We start from the raw sequence: 25530 nt of genomic DNA on the forward strand, positions 1-25530 counted from the left end.
CGCGTGCGCCGCCGATGGCGGGTCGGGCGGCGCCCGGAGCGGCGGGGAAGGTTCCGGGCGGAGCGGGAGCTTCCGGGAGCGGCGGGGAGCAGCGGGCCGGTAGCCGCGTTGGGGAAGAGGATGAAGAAGGAGCAGGTGGTGCACTGCCAGTTCTCCGTGTGGTACCCGCTCTTCCGCGCGGTCACCATCCGCAGGTGCGGGGATGAGGGGCGCGGCGCGGGGCCGGGGATGGCCGGGCCCCGGCGGCGTGGGGCTGGGCCGGGTGTAGGCCTGAGCCGGGCGAGGGGCTGGGAGAGGCGGGTGTGGGAGGCGCAGGGAAGCTGTGTGGGGGTGGAGGTGGGGAGTGTGTGGGGCTGGGCTGGGTTGGGCTGGAAACGGGCTCGCATTGGGGTGAGGCACAGCGGACCCGTGTGGGGCAGAGCTGGGACGGAGGCGGGGAAGGCTCGATGAAGCTGGAGCGTTGTCCCTACACCCCGAGGGGTGATTTGGGCGGCCTCGGGAGCCGGCCGGGCACCCCTGCCCTCCCGGGGGGCCTCCGCACCCAGCGCCCGCCCATGTCCGCAGCCACCGCGCTTCCCGCTTGGGCGCTCGAAGCAACCGAGGCTGAACATGCCCAAACCAGCTGGCTGGCCTCGTCGCTGTGTGTTTCTGGACGCTGTAGCAAACCCTGCAGTTTCTGAGGCGCTGCACCAGGTCACAAGGTGGTTAGGAGAACTACCGGTAGCTCAGCCTTCCAGTACCTAAAGGGGCTACAGGAAAGCTGGAGAGGGACTTTTTACAAGGGCGTGTAGTGATAGGACAAGGGGCAATGGATTCAAACTGAAAGAGGGGAGATTTAGATTGGATATAAGGAAGAAATTTTTCCACTGTGAGCGTGGTGAGGCACTGGAACAGATTACCCAGAGAAGTTGTGGCTGCCCCATCCCTGGCAGTGTTCAAGGCCAGGTTGAATGAGGCTTTGGGCAACCTGGTGTAGTGGAGGGTTTCCCTGCCCATGGCAGGGGAGTTGGAACTAGATGGTCTTTGAGGTCCCTTCCAACCCAAACCATTCTATGATTCTCAGGAAAGTCAAGCTCAAGAAGGTTGCTTTAGTGGATCAAAATATGATGACGTCAGGCTTTTAGTAATCGAAGCATTTAATCTTTTCTGGATTTTGGTGTTTAGCACATGCATGTTTTTGGTAGGTTTAGTGATAGTCCTGCATTTTTGTAACATTCGGTTGGTACAGACAAATTTTGGTTTGGATCTCAGAAGGGAAACGTTGACTTTGAGCAACACGTTGTCTCCTTCTCATTGGCCACACACGCTTTTTCTCTGAGTTTCTTAGAGCCTTGAAGGAGAGGAGCATTTTTGTGCCTTTCATCTAAAGTTTTGTATGTTTCTCTTCTCTTTCCCTGGAGGAAAAAGGGCATTGCTTTTGGAAAGGGATGAGAAGGAAGAAAGAGAAATGTTTTTTTTCATAGTGTTAGAAAATAAAGCATACTGTTACTGAGGTATGTTCTATTAAGAAACAAATTATTATTTTTCTTCTTGTCGTTATTTTAACAAGTAATATTAATACTAAATTATTAAAGGAATTATCTTATTTTTTCAGTGTTATACTTCCTCTACCAGAGAACGTGAAAGAATATTTGCTGGATGATGGAACGCTTGTGGTTTCTGGAAGGTAAAGAGTGTTTTCCCCCCACCTTCCAAGTATTAATACTACTTTATGTTCGCAGTGCTATTTCGTGTATGCTTGTTAAGTTTTGCGTAGTGAGTTGTTTAATCTGACCGGTCTGCCTGCAGTAAACCTCATACTGTATAAGCATGTGAATGGGCTGACTGTTGCTGTTCCTAAAATCCATTTAATACACTTGATTCTAGACCAAGTAAGGGCAGTTTTTTAATTTTTCCTCTGCCTTTCCTTGCAGAGTCAAGACTCGTGGGTGCACAGCCTGCTGGTTTGTGTTTGATTTCTTTGATACAGCTCCAGTTCAGAGGTGTGAGCTGTGCCACACCATTCACATGCCTGCAGCCTTACCCAGGGCTGGAGTGACATTACCTGGGTTTAATTCTCAATAAGATAAGCTATATATAAAAATCTTAGTATTTATTGAGTTCAGAGCAGAAGGAGATCTGCTGATGTGAAAGAAGCAAAATGTTTTGGATAGGGCCCAAGTCTAATGCAAAAGCGTTTTATCTTCAGTGTTCTGTACTGCCTTGCTCTTATTTTTCTCTGCCAGGGGTTTTGAGGCTTAATCTTACAAAAACATTTTGAAATCAACAGCTGGTAGATGCTGTGGAAATGTAATGTGTATGGTCAAGTCAAACTCTGATGCTTATTTTTTTCCCTGCTGATTTTTTGTTTTAGAGAAGATCCGCCAAGTCATGCTCAGGAGGGGAGTGACGATGCAGAGGAAATACAGGTCAGTATAAAACGGAACTTAAGTCTCTTGAGAAAAATATGAATGTGTAACTTTTTCTGCATGATTTATAGCTGAGGAGAGTACTTCATAATCACGTGGTGTTTGCCTTGAAAAAATTAAAAACATCAGTATTTATACGATGATGTCAGGGAAGGTTTAAAATGTTTCTGTCCTCTTTCACAGAAGACTTTTTGTTTTTGTTATTTCTCGATACTTGCATATGTAATAACAAGTAGGGAATGTTAAAGGATGTTAGAATTGAGCTTAATGGCGTTTCATGCCCTGAAAAATTAGGAGGAGTATATGTGGAGTAGTTATTTCAAGAAACAATGAGAGTTTCTGAGGCTATAATAGCTCAGAAGGGTTTTCTAAAAGAAAACTGCTGAAAGTTGTAAGTGCAAGGTGACAGAGGGTACAAAAAGGAGATGAAAAAGAAATATAAGTGAAACTAATGGATCATGGGTCTAAGGATGGAAGTGCTGGAGACAAGCTTCAGACAGGGAAGGCTCTGAGTTCTGAAATGTCCAAGTTTTTGATATAAATCACAGTTAAATTATATAAGTGTTGTCTTTTATCTGTATTTTAGAATAGCACTTCTGCTGAAAATACAATATTTTTCCTGTCTTAATTTACAGCCATAATGGAGGATAGTGATGTTATGCTACAGGAGCTCCAGGGCAATGATTTGATCTCCATGTTGTAGGAAGCCACATGGATTCTGATGTTCTCATAAATTATAACGGATGTCTCAGGAAACCAGTAACCTTTGATTTGTTCTTATTTTTCACAGTGGTCAGATGATGAGAATACTACAACGCTTAAGGTAAGGTCCTGCAATAGCCGAACATGTGGGTTTGTCAGCAGTGTCCTTTCTGCAACCTTGTGATAGAACTTGTTGCCAGTTAGAGATATCTGTTGCTGTATTTAATATTTTTCAGACCATTTTAGATGGATGGCAGTGTAGATGTCTGTAACTTTAAAAAAGTTTTGCTGGCTTAATTTTATTTAACTAAAAATAAAACGCTTTTCTTCATCCCCAACAATCACACACGTGTTAGACTATAGGAAATGAACTGAAGTACGGCTCTAATTATAGCTGTGTTTCATTTTCACCACTTTGAATATCTCCCAATTACTTAATCAGACTAGATGTAGAAGAAATTAAGCCCCTGCAGCTCAATTTTCGCAACTCTTCCCTTATACCTTTGCCATTATTTCCTCCTGAGTACATTTCTATCTTTTTTTTTTTTTTATTCTTTTTCCCTGTCTTTATGATCTCCTTGCACTGTGCCTCGCTTAGAATCAGAATCATGATGGATGTGAACCAGGCTTCCTTGATCTTTTTTTGACATCTTTTTTGAAACTTGCTGTTGCCCTGTAATTGTTGGAGTTAGTATTCTTGTGTCACTTGTCTACCGTTGGCCATCAGGGAGCTGGTAAGGCTGAAGTAATAGTATCAATGTAGTGTTGAACTGCTCACGTTGAATTAGGTGCAATATAAACACAGCCCCTGCTTCAAGCTGTGTGTATGCTTGCACAGAATTTGTAGCATAGATTTTAAAACTAATACATGTCAAATTTGCACATATTAATAGCTTCAGTTCAAATTTTTAAGCTTTAATAAAGTAGGTGCCTTAGATTGTAAATTATTCAAAACAAGGATTTTGGGATCCGTCTTCTCTTTTGCAAGGCTCATGTTGATGTTGCTAAAGAAACAACATCAGATTCTTGAATCAGGTTTCGTTATAGTGTACCACACAATGAGGAAGTAGATAATCAAGAGGTATGGTACCCATCAGAAGGGTATAGGCCAAGTAATTTCTGTTTAGCTAGGTAAGAATCGTGTACTGTGCACGTATTGCAGCTTTACAGCTAACGTTTTACTGGAGCTGGCTGGGATGGAGTTAATTTTCAGCTATAGCTGAACAGTCCTTGCGTAGCGTAGAGGCTTTCTCTTTTCCCAGTCTGCCCCACTCCCCTTCCCAGCGACTAGGCTAAGGCTAGGCAAGACAAGGAGAGGGGTCAGAGTCAGGAAGGACAGCTGACCCAAATTGTCTTAAGGGGTATTCCATACCGTGTAACATCATGCTCAGCAATAAAAGTAGAGGTAGAGGCAGAAGAGGGGTGTTTTGGGCTCCAGAGTGGTCTTGTTCAGAGACTGGCAGGGCTTTGTCTTCTGCCAAACCTGGAACTTTGAAAACGGTTAATAGTAAACATGGGCTGTGCCCATGGCTAGTTCCTACAAAAATACACCTACATTTGGTCAAAGAAAGAGACTCTCAAAGTAGAATTTCACAATACGGTCTTTACCATCTCGTAAATTGGCTAGATGATTGCTCTGAAGACTCCATCTATGGCGAATTTGCTTTCTCTACCTGAAAACTAGGGACTGCTCTGAGGCCTGTGAGTGAATGGAGATAGACTTATGTGCTTTTAAGTGTTGCCTGGTACCACTTTGACTGTGAAGCATGCAGAAGGGTGGGGAGCTGCACTTGGAGTACTGCAAGAGATGAGAATGGATCAAGTAGTGATGTGGAAGCTGAACAGGGAGACACAAGGGAAAACAATGCATAAAGAATAGTAGGAAAGGCTGGAGGCTGCTGTTCTGCGTTCACTGTCAGCATAGGGCATTCATATTTTACTAACAATGAATCCCAGGTTATGTTTCTCTATTGGTTTCTTGGCTCAGGGAGCAGTAAGGTGGGCTGTGGTTGTGGTTATCCTGATTTGATGACCTGCCTGAGCTGTCAGGTAGATCTTGTTTCCCTTCGCCCTTCTATATTCTGAAGAAGAATTAGAATGTAGGATTATAGAAAGTTCTGTGTTTAAAAAAAATGGGCATTAATATTGATGGTTGCAAAGTCAGACATTCAGAATTTAGGAAATGTTAAAACTTACCTTGTTTATGGAGCCTTAGAGCTATCCTCCTGTATGTTTTTCTTTGCTTGTATTAAATGACATGATGGTAGCATTTCCCCAGAGAGGCCCAGTATGTGCTGGTATTGCACACATGGAATGTCTCCTGACCTCTGCCAAAACAAGACGAGACTGGATGAGAATGCAGTGCATGGAGAGTTTTACTTCTTGCAGGAACCATTTCTCGAATTGATGGAAGCTCTAAAAATAAAGTAAAATAAGAGAAGTGCTTTTTCAGTTTTTCAGCTGTAGTTTCCCATGAGGACTTGGTAATCTACCAAGGAAAGATTCAGAATGTTTGGAGTTCAGTCTAGGTCAGCACGCTAAAATGTGAGCGGGTTTTTTAAACATCTGCATTTGGGGGTCTGCAGAAAGGAGATGCCAAAATGTGTAAACTTTTTTTGATCGCCTGTGTGGCTGTGAAGGCTTTGTTGTTTTAGAGACATCAGAAGTCATCTTTGAGTTGAGTTAAAAAATACTCCGTCAGAAACAGTGTTCTTATATACTTTTTGCTATAAATCCTATTACATAAAAAATCTTTGACATATGCCTGAAATCCTTTCCTATTATTTTAAAGGTCAGCAATCTTTTTTTTTTCTATTGCATCACATTCAGAGTGGAATTTATAGTGTCCCGAGGAGGTTTTTTTTTTCCCCCATCTTATGTTTACAATATTGATGATGATCTTTCCAAGACAAGGTTTTCTAATCCAAGACAAGGTTTTCTAGTCCAACCCATACCTTTGCAGTGTGTCCTCTATTTTTATGCAATAAATTGTTAATTATGCAATAAATTAAGACCTAATTTAAGAGCTGATTAGTTAAAGTATTACTAACAAAATTTTGTAAAACTAAAGCTTCAGTGAGGAGCTGCCACTCAAGTTACCTATGAATTTACTTACTTTTGCTCTTTTACTCTACTCCTAAATGCAACTAGGGAACTATTACAAAACTAAACCGATCTCTTTCTACCTTTTAATACTTTGGCAGAATGCTACAATATTTGTATTTTAGAGTATTATTTGTGATTATTTTAGACAGGCTGAGAGAGTTGAGGTTGTTCAGCCTGGAGAAGAGAAGGCTCCAGGGATACCTTCTAGCAGCCTTCCAGTCTACAAGAAAGCTGGAATTAACTTTTTACAAGGGCACATAGTGACAGGACAAGGGACAATGGCTTTAAACTGAAAGAGGGGAGATTTAGATTAGATCTAAGGAAGAAATTCTTCACTCAGAGGGTGGTGAGGCAGTGGATCAGGTTGCCCAGAGAAGTTGTGGCTGCCCCATCCCTGGAAGTGTTCAAGGCCAGGTTGGATCAGGTTTTGAGCAACCTGGCGTAGTGGAGGGTGTCCCTGCCCATGGCAGAGGGTTGGAACTAGGTGATCTAACCATTCTATGATTCTGTGATTTAGTTTTTTTAAAGGAGATACTTAATTCTAAACAAACTATTTTTGAAAGTTTGTTTGTTTTTAAATCTGCTTGGATCTTATTTGTACACAATAATCTACCATCAGGTATAAACCAACAGGTGTGTATTTAAGGTCTGTGTATTTGACTTGTGTGTTTGCCAGCTGTTGCAGCTTTCATAATGAATGTAATGAAGTTTGGGATTTTCCCTGGGGTTCATGGAATCTTCCTAGTAATAAGAGTGAGAACTGGAAACATATTTTCAGTTTTCTTTGATTGAAAGAATGTTGGAGTTGATTCTTACGTATTTGTAGAAATAAATCACTTTATTTTTGTGGCATTCTTGGTTCCTGATTTTTGGACATGTTTATTCCTTCTGTAATGAGTATTCCTAATAGTATTTAGAAGATGGCTACACTTTCTGATTAAATGTATTGAAATTGATATTTTTATTGTTGTTCTTTATTCAGGCACCAGAATTTCCTGAGTTCACAGCTAAAGTCCAAGAAGCAATAAGTTCTTTGGGTGGTAGTGTTTTTCCGAAACTTAACTGGAGTGCTCCAAGGGTAAGAATGCTGACTCCCAAAACTTGTAACAGATGTTATCATAAGGATTTTTTTTTGTTTGTTTTATCTCGATGCACTGGAAAGTAGAAGAGACTAGTGGTTCTGATAAAGGAAGGAGTGATAGACAAGATAACGGTGAAGTAGGATAGAGCAAATTGTTCTGGTGGATTAGAGCTAGATGGGACACTCTTTGGTGAGGCTGATGCAAGACAGCACTGTCTTTTTTACATAAAACCTTGTATCCTTGTCACCAATGACAGTATGATGGTCAGACTCTTCTCATTTAGGATACTAGTTGAAAAGTTTGCCTGGGATAAAAACTAAAAACTCCCACGTTTTTTAAAAAAGCAATAAACTTCCCTCTCGTTATTTTTAGGTACTCTAACTGTACCATAAGGATGGGTGCACCAAAATGTTTTTGTATCATATTTTCAAGGGAAACTTGGGTTTGATCAAGTATTCCAAGAAAGTGCCTGAAAGGAGTAAGGCAAAAAACTTGCTTTTTTTAAATGGATTTGCTCTGGTTTCAACAGAGTGTTCGTAAGAGAAGCAGTAACTATTGTGTCTCTTGTAAAAGCTAATGAAGTCTTCCTCAAAATAAAAAAAAAATATTTTTCTGCATGTATTTCAAATATGACATAATATTTAGATAGATCTGCAGCTTGCATTCCTTCCTGCTAGCAAAGGTGCCTTTTTGGATAACCTCCTTTTTTGTTTAGGATGCCTACTGGATAGCAATGAACAGCTCTCTGAAATGTAAAGCTCTCAGTGACGTCTTCCTCCTCTTCAAGAGTTCCGACTTCATTACTCGTGACCTCACTCAGCCGTAAGTAGGTTTCTAGCAGACAATATTATTTAAACCCTTTCAAAAAAGCCCTCTGAGGACTTCTCAGTTCCTTCGAAACATCTTACTCTTTGCTGTACAGTAACGATAAACATCTGACACAAAAATACATATTCATGTTTAAAAGTTGTCCAGGTACAGTAATACAAGTTTCACATACATTAATAAGTTAGTTGTCCTTTGAAGCTCCTCCCACCCCTTCCCTCCTTATTCTTTTTCTCCCTCCACTGTGCAAAAAAAAAATACCAGGTCCAAATGAGTGCAGAGAATTGTGAGGCAAATTATTTTCACTGTTACTGCGAGTGAGTCTTTCCTAGAAAACTAGAATTGTTCACTTGACTTCAGTCAACAAGGGAGGAGCAGCCTCCATTTTATTCTTATATTAATTCTCTTGATTTAGTATGAAAATGAGTGAAAGCAAAACAGGATGGCATTCTGTTAAAGTAGTACATGTGAAACGACACTATGGACTAAGAACGTTTTTATTGAGTTCCCTTGCAGAGCAAGTGATATTTTAATCTTGGGGTTTTTTGCCTTTCCACCTCTCTTGGCATTTACTTGTTGCTACCTGCCTTAATATTGCCACTTCTCATGATACTACAGTGTGACTTTACCACATCTCTGGCAAATTTTAAAGCTATTGAAGTTTGTGTGGTTGCCTGGAAGATGCCTGAGACTTCTGTTAACATATTCCTATGGAACAGACTGTGTTAACAGACTTCTGTTAACATATTCCTGTGGAACATGCTCCATGTTCCTTCTGAACCTAAGGTCTTGTAGCTCTTGAACAAGTGCATTCCAGGAACTGTAAACAGGGATAATAGTTACAGATAAAATTATGAATACGATGTGCTTGGGGTTTCTTTTGTCTGCTTACATGAAGACAGTACTTAATTGTACAGGAACAGTTTCCTCCTGTAGTACCTGTGTCTGGTTCATGTCATGCATTTTTGAAATACACCCTTTTTCTGAAAGAAAATTAAATTATTGAAATCTAATGTTCTTCTTACGATTATTACAAGTATTTTTTTCAGAAAAGCAGAATTTCAAATAAATGCCAGGCCCTTGTTCTAGGTGCTCCATAGAGGGTTCCCAAGCATGCTAGTCCCATGTTAAGCAGCTTATGACCTGATAAGAATTGTCTTGTCCAAAATGTGAAACCAGTTGCATTAATGCTGTGCAACTGCCGCCTTTTTTATTCCTGCAACTCTAGTAACACTTTTCCCCCAGTTTGTTGGTACATTAAAATAATCATAGCAACATCCTCATCCTTAGCTCTGCATTTATGGAGTGCTAGCAATGCTGTCAGTCCAATTCTGGCGCTAGGTTTTACGTTATGTCTAACCCACAACATTATGAGGTGCAGGGGAAGAGACTGAGAAGGAGGGGAGAAGATGCTGGAGTGGGAAGACAGTTTGAAAAGTATGTTGGACCAGGGCAACAATTGTGAGCATTGAAAATTTATGATTTTGGGATCATAGAGAACGAAAGGGATGGGGGAGCTGTGAGATCTACAGTTTATATTTGAGGTGAGTGAATAGTAATTCTCAGGAGACTTTGGTGCCTTACCAAGGAGTTTTTTTTCATGATTTCATAGAATCATAGAATCATAGAATGGTTAGGGTTGGAAGGGACCTTAAAGATCATCTAGTTCCAACCCCCCTGCCATGGGCAGGGACACCCTCCACTACACCAGGTTGCCCAAAGCCTCATCCAACCTGGCCTTGAACACTTCCAGGGATGGGGCAGCCACAACTTCTCTGGGCAACCTGTTCCAGTACCTCACCACCCTCAATGTAAAGAATTTCTTTCTTATATCTAATCTAAATCTGCCCTCTTTCAGTTTAAATCCATTGCCCCTTGTCCTATCACTACACGCCCTTGTAAAAAGTCCTTCTCCAGCTTTCCTGTAGGCCCCTTTATTTCCCTTAATGGGAGGCTAGATGACTTGGCCAGTTTTTTTGAGGATGGTTTATTCAAACAATTGAGCACCAAAATTTAATGTATCCTTGGTTGTAACTGCTTTCAGGACTGAGTCTGGTGCATCTGAAAGGAATTGTACACTTTGTATCAAGCCCATTGTGAATACTACATAGTACCTTTTGTATATGCTACTCTCCTTGTGTAAAGAGGTTCATCAAAAAGTACTCAGAGCTCCTTGGAAGATTCCTGTTCAGTTAAACATTTTCTAATGAGCCTGGGACACAATCAAGTGTTTAGCAAGCACCATTTGATTTGAAATACGTGGCAACTCCCTGTGTGTGTTTGTGCTCTTAGTTTATGCCATTTATATGGTAGAACGAGTTGGTTCGACCACCTTCACCGAGACTGAAATCGGTGCGTTTTCTGTCAGGTTTTTATCTCTTATCAGGTGAAGTTAGTGCCTCAGCTGTTCACTTTGCCCTCTGCAGACAGCACTGACGCAGTGGTAGAGGCAATGAATGTATTCCAGCTCCTCTGTTGTGAGATTTCACAGCCTGGGTGTTAACTTGCACCATCAGTAATTTCACCTTAAGTTCACACCAGACTAAGGACGGTTGTGGCTGAGCAGCCTGTAGCAGGTACACTATCTTCTGCTGATCCTGCTGTGGGAGAATAACCTCTAGCAGCAAGACAACACTTCGAATTGCAGTAGTCCAATCCATTTAGACTCCTTTTCCGGTGTGATAAGACCACACGTACCACCAGGTAGCACAGCTCAGCTAGTGGGTGGTAAATATGCCAGCCTTGTGATGTCGTTGTGAGATCGTCACCTAATCTAAAGGTTAAGGTGAAGTTTCGTTTGCGAAGTGTTGTATTTGTTTCCCTTCCTATAAGATTTAACATTGGTATACATTTGGGCTATGTTTTTTGGGTTTTTCTTTGGCAGAACAGACTTGTTGTTTTGGTAAGGTAGAGTTAATGTGAGCAGTGCAGCCTTACAGTTTCCATGAAATGAATGGAAGGTGTACTTACGACTAGGGCAACATGTTTAATGTGTAAAATCACATTGGTCTCTATGTATCTTATCTTTTATGAATATCTTGTACTTTATTAAAGGACATATTACTGTCCAGTGTGTGCATGGTATTTCTAAATTGCTAAGTTATTTGTACAAAGTGTCCCTATCCAAACAGTCAAACGATTATTGCTGAATCAGAACAGTGGTCTTCCTTAATTATACTATTGATTAGCTGCCAGTTTCCTAGTCCTTAGCGAGCAGAAATTAAAAATGTAGCTGAGGTAAGAACCTGAAGTGCTGAATAAATGAAAATTGGATACATAATACATCCAAATCCTTTGGAGGGGCTACTCAGAGGGAGGATAAATGTGCTGTATTTCTACTTCTTTTGTTAATATTTGGTATGGTCTAAACGTTTCTTGCCCTGCATAAGCAACAGCTGAAATGTTGTATACCCTTTCCTGTGTGTGTTTTGTTTTCTGTTCAATTTTACAAACTTAAAAGTCCACTTCATGGGTCATAATATGGAAAAGACTTTACAATGGCAATTTGAAGATCTGTTTCTTAATCCAGCTTTGCCAGTGATGTGAGACAGAAGCAAACCACCTTCTTTGCCTCTTCCTTCCTCTCCCATTTCCTGTCTGCTTATCTGGTATCGATCTGTACATTGTTCAGGTCAGGGAACTGCCCTTGCTGTAATTCTCAGCTGTCTCAAGTTCTGAGAAGAGTTCAGCTCTGCAATACTCCAGTACAAACCATTAAAAAATATGGCTTTAAAGCAAGTATACTGAGCATAACTAGATAAGTTGTGAATATTGTTAAATGTTTGGATTCTTTCATGATGTTGGTTCTTTGTTTGATTGAAAACTTCAGAATAATGAGTTAACTTTCTTCCTTGCTGATTTCATATAAATTAACAAAGACTTTGGAGCAATGTACTTGTTCACGTAGTCCATGTTGTTTCTGCTTCAGAGTGAGCATTGCATTTTACTTAGCTGAGTTCACAAAAAACTTGTGGGTGATGTTGTCCTAAACTTTTCAAGTTTTAGTGCAGACTTCCAAAAACAGTGTTGTGGGTGTATGATTAAAAAAAACCCCAAACCTTTTCTAATTGGATTTCTGTTAAGTGATTAAAACACCTCTTTAGAACAAAAATCTTTTTAAAGCCCTGTTGAGTGTGTTGGTTTAGAACATAGTTTTTTTCCTTGCTGTTGGATTGTGTGGACTACATTTTGTCAAGACATGATTACCCACCTTGAGACCAGTATAAATATTAGCAATAGTTTAATGATATGATAATGCCCTTCCAATTATAAGATAAGTAAGTTTATTGTTACATCATGCTTGTTCATAAACCTTGGGAATTTTGTCGAACTCTGGAGATTATTCCTGTACTACAGGGCAATACTGGATGTTTTAAATCTGCAAGTGCTACTGTTGGGATATTGAATGCTCAAGTGTTCTTATTTTTCCAGTTGTCTACTAATCAAAACCACAGAGATGAAGTAGGAAGTCCTGCGAGTTCAGCCTTGTTCAAAAGCAACCGGGTGCAGAGAACATCTTCTGCAGGGATTGCTCTTTGACTCTCTGTTCCGGGGCGTTATGAGCCTTGTGCAAGAATGGCTCTTTTCTGATGTGCGCTTCAGTATTGCACATTGACTCTCAGTATTTTATTGGACCAGCTGGTGCTATGGACCTGTTACTTCCAGAATTCATTCCTGAAAACTTGTTGAGAAGCTGGTTAGGCAGATGAAGTAGAGAGTCTAAAAGTGGCCACTCAACCCTGCCTAATCTCAGGAAGCAAAGTGAAGGGACCAGCTGTGCCATGTTTAGTAGGTACGAAATACCTACCAGGTTAACGGAGCAGGTGATACAACTCCCACTGGGCCAAGGAAAAGTTTCCAAATGTGTTAATGTGCAAGATACAAAAGAACATGAGGGGAGATGCAGTTTTTTAAATTTAGGTGCTTATAAGAGGGCACGGTTAAAATTTAAGTGTCTGTTTCTGAGAACAATTGAGAGTGTCTGCTCTTGAGTGAAGTTTAGCCCATCAGGCTCCTGAGCGCTTTGTCTAACTTTAGCAGATGTTTTAGCCCTTTTTGGCTTTCAGCTAGCATTCTGACCACACTTCTGGTACCAGACTTAATGCTTCTAAATGTTGAATTTCAAATTTTAAAGATATTATAAAGTTTTTCTGAGATGTGGAGGAATAACAGCCTGTGTTCTCCTAACAGAACATAGGAGGCAGTGTTGGCTCATAAAGGTGTGACTTGGCAGTCAGAATACCTTTTTGCAAGAACGGTAGCTGTTGGTTTATGCTTTAGTCTAACCTATTTAGAGATAAACAGTTCCACATGAGAGGATGTGGAAAATGAGGCCTTTGATTATTCTTTTTTTCTTGAGGTTTTACTCCCATCCCTGTTCTTCCTAGCAATTTACAGTGTAGTACAAGATCCTCTTTTGAATGGTGCATGAATTTCCTATTTCTTTTAGTCCTTAAAGTTCCAGCAAAAGTTCAATATTCAAGAAATAAAGATGCAGTTCAAAGTGTGTTAAAAGTTTCTGCTTGATCTTTTTTTTTTTTATTAAGGTTTTAAAATAAACTATTAAATGACAGCAAGGGAACTGTCAGGTACAGAGTAACTCTTACAATTCCTCATTATATTCATCACAGTTTATTATCCACAGAATAATCTCAGTGATTTGCAAATGAGTTCATGGCTCTCTTAGCAGGATAGGTACTGGAGGTCTTACAAACCTTCTTAAATTGCTTTTCTCAGTGTTGGAAGCTGATCCACATAATGGCTTCATGTAGTATGCCCTGTTGTGCAGTACATGCACTTGGAGATTAACGTACAGCTACTACATATAAAGAGACCTTGATTGTTCTCTTTTCTTGCTGACATCTAATCTGTAAACAAGCTGTTGACCACAGCACACCAAAAACTATACAGTTTAATTCCTTCACCCTTAGTAGTATTCAAAATGATAATTTTCAAAGGCTTTATAAAAAAGAGCCCAGATATCTCTCAATTTTGGGTTCCTGAAGCCTTCTGAATGTTCTTTCAAGTACCTCCAAACCTGAACAGGATGCAGGTTAAAGACACTGTGCTTAGCCTTCTACCTTATATGTTGAAAAGGCCATATGTAATGGACGAATTCAGCTGGTTCCAAACAATTAATGCTACAATAAGTTATAAAAGTTTAATTTTTCCCTAAAAAATATAGAATTGCAACTACCTCAAGGTACCCAACATTTACCCCTCAAAAAGGGATGGTAGTAATGTCTTTTTGTTGACAAAAACTCATTGTAATATGTAGAAGGAAAATGAGACTACAAAAACCTGAGTTTCTTTTGCTGCATTTTCCTATTTTTTCCTCATTTTTACTCAGTCCTGTGCCATTAAGGGTCAAGAAAAATGTTACTGTGTTCTTGCAGTGTTGTCTTCTTTATTCATCATTTTGCCTGTTTGCTTGATGAACAAGGAGCTCCTGGACAAACTCAAGCTCAAAAGGGGAGCCTACAGAGGGTGAAAGCAAGGACAGGTAGCCTGGGAGGAATACAGAGGAATTGTCTGAACAGCCAGGGATCAGGTTAGTAAAGCTAAAGCCCTGGTAGAGTTAAATCTGGCCAGAGATATCAAGGGCAACAAGACCAACTTCCATAGCTATGTCAGTGATAAAAGGAGGACTAGGGAAAATGTGGACCCTCTCTGGAAGGAAACGGGGGACCTGGCTACCCGGGATATGGAGAAGGCTGAGGTTCTCAATGACTTCTTTGCCTCAGTCTTCACTGGCAAGAGCTCCAGCGGCACAGCCCAAGTCACTGAAGGCAAAGGCAGGGACTGGGAGAATGAAGAACTGCCCACTCTAGGAGAAGATCAGGCTCGAAACCATCTAAAGAACCTGAAGGTGGACAAGTCCATGGGACCTGACGAGGTGCATCCGCGGGTTCTGAGGGAACCGGCAGATGAAGTTGCTAAGCCACTATCCATCATATTTCAGAAGTCGTGGCAATCTGGTGAAGTTCCCACTGACTGGAAAAGGGGAAACATAGCCCCCATCTTTAAAAAGGGGAAAAAAGAAGACCCAGGGAACTACAGGCCAGTCAGTCTCACCTCTGTGCCCAGCAAGGTCATGGAGCAGATCCTCCTGGCAACTATGCTAAGGCACATGGAAAATAAGGAGGTGATTGGTGACAGCCAACATGGCTTCACTAAGGGCAAATCCTGCCTGACAAATTTGGTGGCCTTCTATGATGAGGTTACAGCATTGATGGATAGGGGAAGAGCAACTGACATCATCTACCTGGACTTATCCAAAGCATTTGATACTGTCCCGCACGACATCCTTGTCTCTAAACTGGAACGACATGGTTTTGATGGATGGACCACTCAGTGGATAAGGAATTGGCTGGATGGTCGCACTCAAATTGTTGCTTGGTGTCCATGTGGAGATAATGCGGGTCTTCGTGTGCAAGAACTGTAAAACTGTGTGCTGGACCTCAGCTGTCTTTCAAAATATAGTTTCTGATTATTTTGATGTGTGGTGGATGTTTTCTTGAGCGTGCTAAGCATATGTGCTATTAAGGGGTGAACTTTTGTCTAGCAAAACTGCAAGCTCTCATGAGTTTTCCTATTGCCTTGACAGATCTTAAATTTTGGGGAGTATAAACTGTAGTTGAAGGATGTTATCTGTTTACATAGGCTTACAGATATGTATGATCTGTTTGATTACAATGATTTTGGAAAGCACGCCTGCCATCGCCCTTCTCTTCTGCCTGCAGAAGAGTCTAAACCAAAATGTGTGATCTTTTTTTCTGCTGACAGCGCACTGAATGAACTCTTGCGGTAGCTCTTTGCTTCCAGCTGAAGGCTGGGCAGCCAAGGCTTACAAATGCAATGCTTATGTGAGAGATATTAGACTTCTGGATTGCTTAATTAAGTTCAGTGCCAAAGGGAGACAGTATAAATGTTGCCATTTAAGACTATAGCTCAGCAGTGACCCTTTACACAGTTCTGTGCATCAGAGTAGTTTGTTGCCAGTAAGGTCAGGGAGTACACTTGGAAGGAAAATGCACGTTCTTTTGCTAATTCCCTTTGAAAGTTACAGGATTTCGTGTAAGATTTGCTGTAAAATGACAAAAAGGTACATAGAAGTTGACTTGGGCATAACTGCCTCCATTCTTGATAATTCCTGAAAGGTGACAACTCAGAGTCAGCTTCTCACAAGGGACAAAACCTTGACGTCTGTTTGCAGTTATGGAAGTAGTTTTGTTTATTCCCACTCTCAAGAGGTTTGTAAGAGTATTTTTTAAGGCTCTTAATTTAGAAAGATACCATGCTGTGGAATCAGAAGTGCGGAGTGGAGCTGTTTTGCATCCCTTATTCATGGAAATGAACTGCTGTAAGGCATGATGATGTGTCTCTGTTGTGTGGTTTAGGAAGTTAAACATTAAAAGCACTAGGGAAAACATGCTGCAATGGAACTAGATTAGATTGCTCAAGTTTATCTGGTTCTTCTGAGAATCTGGTTATGCCAACATAACAATAAAGAGGAAAGGAGCAGCACTGTTGATTCAAACAGAAAAAGCTCAACGATGAACGAACAATCACGTTTAAGTGCTTCCAAATTATAGTAAGTGAAAAAAGTGATTTTTTTTTCTTTTTTTTTTCCCCCTGATAATTGTCAAAAGGAAATTTGTTATTGATGTATTGAATTTACTTGGTTTGTACATCTTGGAGATAATTTAACAGTAGTTTGTGATTGACAGTTTAGAGTTATTTTTCTTAGTGTGACTAAAATCTTGTATGTAAAAGCAGATTTTCATGCCTGTGCCTTACTTTTCCAGGTTTATTCACTGTACTGATGATTCCCCTGATCCTTCCTTGGACTACGAGGTAAGACTCTTTGCGTAATTTCTAGGTAATTTAAACGAATTGCTCACAAGCAGGGTGCCATTTGTGCTTGGATATGTGCCCATAAAATTTGTCTCGTTTGTTTTAATTGTGTTGCTTGGGCAGCATGGGGAAGTCTGGTTAAGCACTGCAGGTCACAAGGAGTTCATTTAATTACAGACCAGATGAGCTAAAGTTCAGACTTTAGAAGCTTCCTTGCAATTTCCTCTCATGTCTGTCAAGTCTTGCCAGGAAGGACAAGTTCAATAGCTGAAAGTCATATATTCTTGATAGGGTGCTGCTTGGGAATGTCACAACTGAGGTTACTAAGAGGGAAGCTAGCTGTGGTGGCTGGGGACATCCTCTGCTGAAGTGGTCTGTCATATCTTGTTTCATATGCTGGTTGTCAGGTTAAAATGTTAAACTAGTGATGTAGATATTAACAATGCTTTAAACTGTTTGTGTTGGTGCTGTTGCTTTTATGATAGCATCTAGTCGTTTCTCTAATAATAATTTTTATGTAAATATAGCATTTGTCAGCATCCTGTGGGCTTAAAGGGCTTTAGAAAAGTGAATGAACCCTGTTTTTTTTAAAGCACTGTCTGGTGTGCTTTAAAGATACAGGACATCTAAAAGTTAGAACAAAGAGTTTCATGTTTACACTGTAATTAGCAATGTCATCTTTGATTACTGAGGTTTTCTACTCCAGTTGATAGGCATTGGGAGTTTCTGGTATCCAGTAGCAGTAACTGAGGCCTTCAAAATAGTGGATACTTCAATGTAGGAGAAGCAGAAAGTGCCAGAGATACACTTTAATTACCAGGCAGCCTGTCCTATTGACTGTAATAATTTGGTTACTATTTCTATCTGGTGTCCTTATTTTAACTGGTTTGCGCCTCCAAAGGCGTCACAGGATTCTGCTTGGGTGTATACCAGAATAGAGGCTGAGTTGGTTAAATTTAATTCTGCTCATCAGCTCTTTTGACTAGGGAGCAACTTTCTGCCAATTCCGTGACAGATTTGTTGTGTTGTACCACAGAGTTTTTGTTTTCTGTGCTTTATCATTAATGTAACTTTGAAGTTGTTTCATAAATAGTTTCACAGTTATAAATGCCATACGAAGTGGAAGATCATAAGATAATTAAGGTGGGAAGGTGCCTCAGGAGGTCTCTAGTCCATTCTTATGCTCAAAGCCAGGTAAGTGGTAAGATCAAATTGGGTTGTTTGGCATTTTATCAAATCTGATCTGTGAACCTCAGTGGATGGAGGCTGAACGGTCTCTGAGGGTGCTGTTGCAATGCTTCACAGTCCTCGTGGTGAGAAAGTTGCTTATGTCCAGTCTGAACCTTTCTACTTTAAACTGGTTTGTACTAGATGGTCTTTAAAGTTGCCTTACAACCAGAAGCATTCTGTGATTCTATGAAATTAATATTGAGTCAAATTGCTTTGAAGTATTTGCCAAGATGATTATGTGAACTGCAGGTTAAGATTGTTTTGTTTTCTTGAATCAGGAATGACTTAAGAGGTCATCTTACCATTACAGCAAAACTGCAGATCTAGAAGGTATACCTGTTAACAAAAAGTTACCTGTTACCTTTCTGAAACAATACTGTGTCATTTGTTTTTCCTCTGTAGCTTGTTCTTCGCAAATGGTGTGAACTAATCCCTGGTGCAGAATTCAGATGCTTTGTCAAGGAAAACAAGCTTATAGGTAAGGATTTTCTTAAAGATAAAATTATTAGGTGAAGTTCTTAGGAGTTTCTCCAATTCCTCGAATCAGAGCTAAATCTGAAGACAGTTTTTTCTTATCACACCTCATTTATGGGATTAATGTTTTCTTCTTCTCTCTGTGATTTAAAATGTGGCTTGCCACATTTCTCTTTCCACTGTATTTGAAAGCCTGACGACACAACATGCCCAATATTACAGTGGGAATATTCTTAATTCTAATTTGTAACTCGGAAACTTCACCCAAAGGCTGTTTTGTAAGTGACTCTCTTATATTCAGGAGCAAATTGCATCGTAGCCAACTTGCAGAATGAATACAGAGGCACTTGGGTATTATGCTGATAAAATGTGACCCCATGTGGATATTATATGCAGAAAGTTGGGGAGGTGAGAACACATCCACAGGTGTATGAGGTGTCTGACCTCATACTATATTCAGTGTAGCTCAGTCAGAAAACCTGTTGCTCTGTTACTCTGGTTCAGAAACCTGAATGTAAAATGTTTCAAGTGGCACTGAATAGCTAGGGTATCCACAGCATGCAAAGAGCTGGTGGGTGCCTCGGGAGACCTGTGACAGCTGGAGGACAGGCAGCTTGTGCCAGAGCATGTATTTTGGGCAGCTGTAGGGTAAATTTAGCTGAATTATACTCTTCTAGATGTTTTGACTATTCTCTGCTGACTGTAACAGGAGGTTAGGAATCTAGTGCGCGTACAGGTGCTTGAATTGAGGGGTTTAATTTCAGGCTAAATACTATTCTGGAGTTTGAATTTGGTTTTGGTGTGGTCTGCCATGGAATCTTTAACGATGAACGGAAACGCAAATAGCACAGGACTGGTGAACATTTGTCCTTAAGAAGATTGAGTCATTTCTGCCTAAACTCTTCTAACAAGGAAATGTTTTAGCAGTGATGTAGCAAAGCTCTAATCCAGACTTCATAGGAAGGAAGGGGATTTTTTACTTTAAAATAAAGCCCAGTTTGCTTATTTTGTCTGTCTCATACCTACATATTCACAAGCACCAAGATGCATATATACAAGTGGTCTGTCCAGGATTCCTTGTGGTGATATGGAGGTGAAGGGATATTAGCTATCTAGTCCTTCTTGGTCCTCCTGACTTCTCAGCATGGTGACTATGTGCTTGCTTTGGATGTGCCTTTTTGCACCTGTTAGGAGCTGTCAGCATTTTGTCTCTCCATCCTGTCCTGCCTCTGTGAATCCTGAGGAACATACTCACTGTTCTTTGTTGCCTGGTCTAGGTGTCCTATGGAGCTCCACATAGATGTTCTGAGATGTGCTAATCTAGGTGCTGTAAACACGTACCATTCTTGTAGCCCTTTTATTTGGCTGTTCCTTCTGGTGCTTCCACACTCTTCTTCCCATTCTCTTTCCATTCATGCCAATTGCAGGGGTTTTTACAGTTCTCTGTAACAGAGTTTATTTTGCTAATAGCAGAGATTCTCCATTAAGCCAGTATTGCTTAATGGCTACTGACATAGCTTTTTAAGGGGGAAGAGCTGAATTCTGTCGTGTTATGTGCTGCTGGAACACCATGACTGCCAGAGATATGCATCACTGTAACAACCTCTAAAACATTTGAATATAGATTTATTATAGAATATATATAGTGATATTACAGCGCTGGAGCACCTCTTCTATGAAGATGGGCTGAGAGAGTTGGGATTGTTCAGCCTGCCTGGAGAAGAGAAGGCTCTGGGGAGACCTTCTAGCAGCCTCCCAGTACCTAAAGGGACCTACAGGAAAGCTGGAGAGGGACTTTTTACAAGGCATGTAGTGACAGGACAAGGGACGATGGCTTTAAACTGAAAGAGGGGAGATTTAGGTTAGATCTAAGGAAGAAATTCTTCACTCTGAGGGTGGTGCCTACTGGAACAGATTGCCCAGAGAAGTTGTGGCTGCCCCATCCCTGGAAGTGTTCAAGGCCAGGTTGGATGAGGCTCTGAGCAACGTGGTGTAGTGGAGGATGTCCCTGCCCATGACAGGGGGCTTGGAACTGGATGATCTTTGAGGTCCCTTCCAACTCTAACCATTCTATGATTCTATATTTACTTTCAAATATATTTGTACACTGGCTAATTAAACACTCTGTACGTTTTATTACTAGGTTTTGAAACCTAGTAGTTCTACCAGTATGGAGTTTTTTTTAGCTAGCACTCCAACTGCATTTCGGAAGACCGTTCCAAGATTTTTTTCACAGTATGTTCCCATGCTTTTAAAATTAATAAGCCTGTCAGTCAAGCTAAGGAGTGATATTGCACAGTGTAGCAAATGATTTTCCAGTTACACATCTGCATCCCCTGAGATGCCACCATCTCTTGGTTTTTGTTTTTAGACCTGAGTTAAGCTTTGCAGTGGCATTAATAATTCAAAGTTCCACTGACATCATAAACTTTGTATGAACTTTTTTAAAGAGCACATCTTTGGAGGTAGACAGCGTCGTCTTACAGTAAAACCTAATCTCTGTATTTTGTATATGGCTAAAACAGCAAACTGCCATCATTGATATGTCTTTTTTGGAGAATTCTGGATTTTTCTTCCCCACATAGCTTGGGTTACTCATTCTCCATTGATGGGGTAGGTCTTCATTGACATTTGTCCAGCAGAGTATTGCAGTGGCTTACGTTGACGTATTCTGTGTGAGAACTTCAGTCACTTAAGGTGCAGGCAAGTATATAATCCTGTTGATGTCAACTTAAACTATTGTCTTGTAGACAAACAAGTGTCTGAAATTAAGAGCTTGTGACGTAGCTGGAATAGTTTATCTAATGTCAGATATGCAAGACAGCCCTTGAGAGGGGAAAATGGAAGAAATAATGTACTAGACTACCTGCCGCCTCACTGATTTTAGGATTTGAGTCTTCGCCTGTAGTGCCTTATCAAACAGGTACACTTTATTCCATGCTTAAAAAAATCAGTTAAATCAGAATCTTTGTGATGCGCTAGGATCTGTTGTCTTTGCTAATGTGCAAGCTCTACCCCTTTCATTTCATGGTTCCAAATTCAGGTTCCTACATCTGATGTACAGAACAGAAAAGGTTTTTGACCAGAGTAGCCAGGGGGAACAAAACTGAAGGAAAAAGACAGGAACGGGAAACTTAAATGCAGGCAAAGGTTCCTCCTGAAATTCACTTTAAAATAGTCAAAGAGCACACATATAAAATGAGGTTCACAAAATGTAGGGCAGAACTGTTCAAGGCAAAATTCCTAATGGAAGTGCTTTAAGTATTGGAGAATAAAGCCAAACGGTAAGTAATTCTTAATGGTTGAAACTTGGCAGAACCCTGTCTTCTGAAATATAGATAACGTGCATGTCTCTGATAACTGGGTTTTGTCTGGCTGGTTTTTGTGCATGCCTAAAGCTCTTCATAATCAACTAAAATTATTGACAGGTATATCACAGAGGGACTACACGCAGTACTATGATCACATCTCTAAGCAACATGAGGAGATCTGTAGATCAATACAGGAGTTTTTCAAGAAACACATACAATATAAATTCTTGGATGAAGACTGTAAGTATCCTGAGGCTTCAATTAGCAAGGGGAGCATGGGGGAGGGAAGGGGGATGTTTATGAAGGTTTTTTTATTGCGTACATAGTTACAAAGACTTAAAACCAGAAATGGTCTACCTCTTTGAAGTTCTTTTGCAGGGTACTGGGAAGTTTGAAATTGAAAGGGCTCGCAGGGCAAACTCCACAGAAAGGAGACTTGTCCTCCTGCCCCTTTGCTGTTGCTGAGCCAGGCTCGTTTCCTCCACAGCGCACCGAGTTGCAATGTGCTAAATTCCAGTTTACTGCTGGAGATCAGTGGAAAAATGAGTACCTCAATAAATAATGGCATCTCCAATATTTTAAGTCTCTCTCTTCATAGCTATCACTTCACAGGGCTATCTCTTTTTAACTTGGGCTAAAGCGTGCAGAGCAATGTTAGTTTTTGAATGACTGTAAAACTGGGAACAAAAAAACCCTGAAGGAATAGGCTGGAGCTTTTCACAAAAACAGAACAGTTCAGTGAAAGATCCCTTCAAAGGCATAATGAATTTTTGAAGGCTTTTTCCCCTAATACTCATTTTTAATTAAGAAAAATTGTAAACCTGAAAAGTGAGGTAGGAAATGCTTAACAAAAGGCATTCAGTAGTAAGAAGAATACTTGTTTATAAAGATGTTGTCAGATGTTTGCTGCTAAATTATTGACATATTCCTTGAAGAAAGGATTTTTAAGTTTCTTTTCAAGACGTTATGATAATTTCTCCTAGAATATTAATGCACAGTGATTTAGCTGCTGAAACTCTTGAATGAAGGCCATGGTATTTGATACACCTGAGCAGCCCAAGTAAATTGTCTTGTTCTTTAAATGTGTAGTACTTTGCAAATGTTATTGAAAATAGTTTCCCGACATGGTTTAGTGAGAATTGAATAGTGTTCTGTTGTGATGGGTGATCACAAAGGAGTGGTTTAAAATACGATGAGGAAATTTCAGTTGGGTCTGACGTGGGCCAAACCTCAGTTTACTGAAATACATAAACATAAGAATTGCCTGGCAGTTGTATTGTCTTCTATAAAGCTTTGGATACTCAACCTTTACGTAAGTTTTTAACATGGTTAATTGTTTTGCTGAGCCACTAGAGCAGTCAAATAGATCTGCCCTGTCTGACTTGCTGAAAAAGATACCTTTTAATGCCAGTCTATCTTATATAAAATTCTTAATAATTTGGCTCTGCAGAGTTCCTTTATTTCAGTCCAGAGAAATTCTCTGGGACCACTCCGTGGAGAAGACTAGTAATCTGGAAATCAGTATACTAATTTCACAGGTCCCTAGCCCTAATGTTTTGAAGTAAGATCAGCCATATAGATCTGACATTGTGATTACTGTCTTTTAATTTTCCTCTGTTTCAAAGTAATTTTAGCCTGTATGTAATCAACTGATAGATAAGAATTCAGGGCACTATTTTTGGAAATTGGTGCCTGGATTTAGGCTCTGAAACTGCTGTGTGGTGAACTGAAAGGTCTGAAGTGTCATCTTATGTAAAGGACATAAAACTGTGCCATCTGAGTTATCTTCTGGAAAAAGGAGGTTCCAGGGTGACCTTCTGGGATGAAGGTTTGTTAACCGTTTGTTCTTAAGCACTAAATGCTGGTGGCTTGTCCATCTGCAGAGAAATGCCACACAGAAAACATTTTCTGTTTTTTTTACCACCCTTCATTCATATCCCTTGATCCACTGTCTGGTAGCATATGTGTTGTTAACAGCAGAAATCTGGGCTTGCTTGTTTGTTTGCTTTTAAAAGGAAAGGTATTAAAGCTTTTTTTTCCTGACTTCTTGTTTTGTTGGGGATTTTGATGCTGTTTGCTCTGCTTTTTCCAGTTGGTCTGGTAGCATCTCCAGATGGAAGAGTTGAGTCAGAGCAGTAGGATAACAGATGGGCGAATGCTTTATAAATATTTTTAAATTATGTTGGAACCTTCTAAATACCTTTCACAAGAGCCCAGTAAGAACAGTACTCTGGAGGTATCAATACTTTCTGTATTTATATAAGAATAATGTATAATATTTATATATTTATATATATAAGCCCAGAGCCTGGGGTTACCCTGCATTTAGAGCCATTGCCTGTGAAGTTTTACTACAGTCTTGCCAGCACACGACTCTCCTGCTCTAAGGTGGTCTCTAAGAAGATGGAACAGTTCAGATTTTCTTCTCTGTTCAGTGTTTGTGAGTGTCCTGAACTAGTCACCAGTGTGCAGTCAGTATTAACGGGGATGTAAATCCCTTTAAATGCCGTTAGCCTCAATGATTGCCATAGGCTCACTTTAAGCTGACAGTTGTTGTTTTATAATAAAGCTCAGATGCAAGTTTTCCTTTGGTGAAATATGGCTGATGATAGTACACAGTACAGGCAACACGTTCAGTTGAACAGCTGGAGGAGAAATCTAGGGTTGCTGTGCTCCTCATTGCATTGATGACTTTTGTAGCCTGTCTTGTCAAGAAAATACACCACTTAATTCCGGAATGACATTTTAAATTGACGTAACTGAGCCTGTGCAAAAAGCTGTGGGGATTTTTAGGCTGTATGGTCAAAACCAGTTACGTGTCTGAATTTGGCAGTGTTGAGTTGTGGTTTGCCCTCAGCCCAGCCAACTTCGTATGAAATGTTAGATGAAGCTGCTGAGTAGCTTTACATGCATGAACGTGATCAATCAACATCCCTGTTACTGACGGGCAGCTTCCTGGGTAGCTGCAGAGGCTCAAGTGTTCTTCAGTCATATCCTGAGTTTAGTTTATCCCACATGTATTGGGAAATCTCTTAGCTGAAATATTCCCTTCCTTAGTAGTGAAGGAAGTGACAATACAGCATTTGTCTGAAGTTTTTCTAAATCTGCCTTTTTCTTTTTTTTTTTTTTTTTTTAATTTCTGCTAAGCTGGTACAACTTCTGCACGTAGTCATGCCTGAACACTTCTCTGTCGATTTCCCTAGCTGAATAGAAGGACAAATCAGAGATTTGTGTAACCTGCAGAACAGAAGCTAATGGAAAGATGCATGTACAAAGATTCACGCTTAATTAAGTCAAGGGGAGGGACAACAAAGGAGCTAGCAAGGCAGCTTTGCGTCAATCACCGAGAAGCAAAGGGTCTGTTTGAAAGAGCTGTTGATAATCAGTAGGTGTGCTGTATCTGCTCTGGGTTATGTTAAACATAGCCATTTCACTGCCACCTCCTCCTCAGCACGCCCACCAACCCCTTTGTTCCTACAACCTGTTAGTCTTGTTATCTGCTAAAGTCTTAATCTCCTTCAAGCAGGAACTTTCTCA

The 25530-nt window shown here is 40.4% G+C and overlaps 1 protein-coding gene across 1 annotated transcript in view; it reads left to right on the forward strand.

Moving 5' to 3' along the window:
• The first annotated feature begins 64 nt into the window (after positions 1 to 64).
• Positions 65 to 25530, forward strand: part of CDC123 (cell division cycle 123) — a 36713-nt gene continuing 11247 nt past the window's right edge. Inside the window, exons 1-9 of the mRNA XM_086610581.1 lie at positions 65 to 194; positions 1595 to 1666; positions 2354 to 2408; positions 3199 to 3231; positions 7198 to 7293; positions 8013 to 8119; positions 16930 to 16978; positions 18611 to 18686; positions 22111 to 22233. Of these exons, the coding sequence (XP_086466707.1) occupies positions 121 to 194; positions 1595 to 1666; positions 2354 to 2408; positions 3199 to 3231; positions 7198 to 7293; positions 8013 to 8119; positions 16930 to 16978; positions 18611 to 18686; positions 22111 to 22233 (685 nt within the window). The 5' untranslated portion in view covers positions 65 to 120. The remainder of the gene's footprint in view (positions 195 to 1594; positions 1667 to 2353; positions 2409 to 3198; positions 3232 to 7197; positions 7294 to 8012; positions 8120 to 16929; positions 16979 to 18610; positions 18687 to 22110; positions 22234 to 25530) is intronic.

This window comes from Tauraco erythrolophus, chromosome 4 (genome assembly GCF_009769465.1).
Source record: "Tauraco erythrolophus isolate bTauEry1 chromosome 4, bTauEry1.pri, whole genome shotgun sequence".
NCBI lineage: Eukaryota > Metazoa > Chordata > Aves > Musophagiformes > Musophagidae > Tauraco > Tauraco erythrolophus.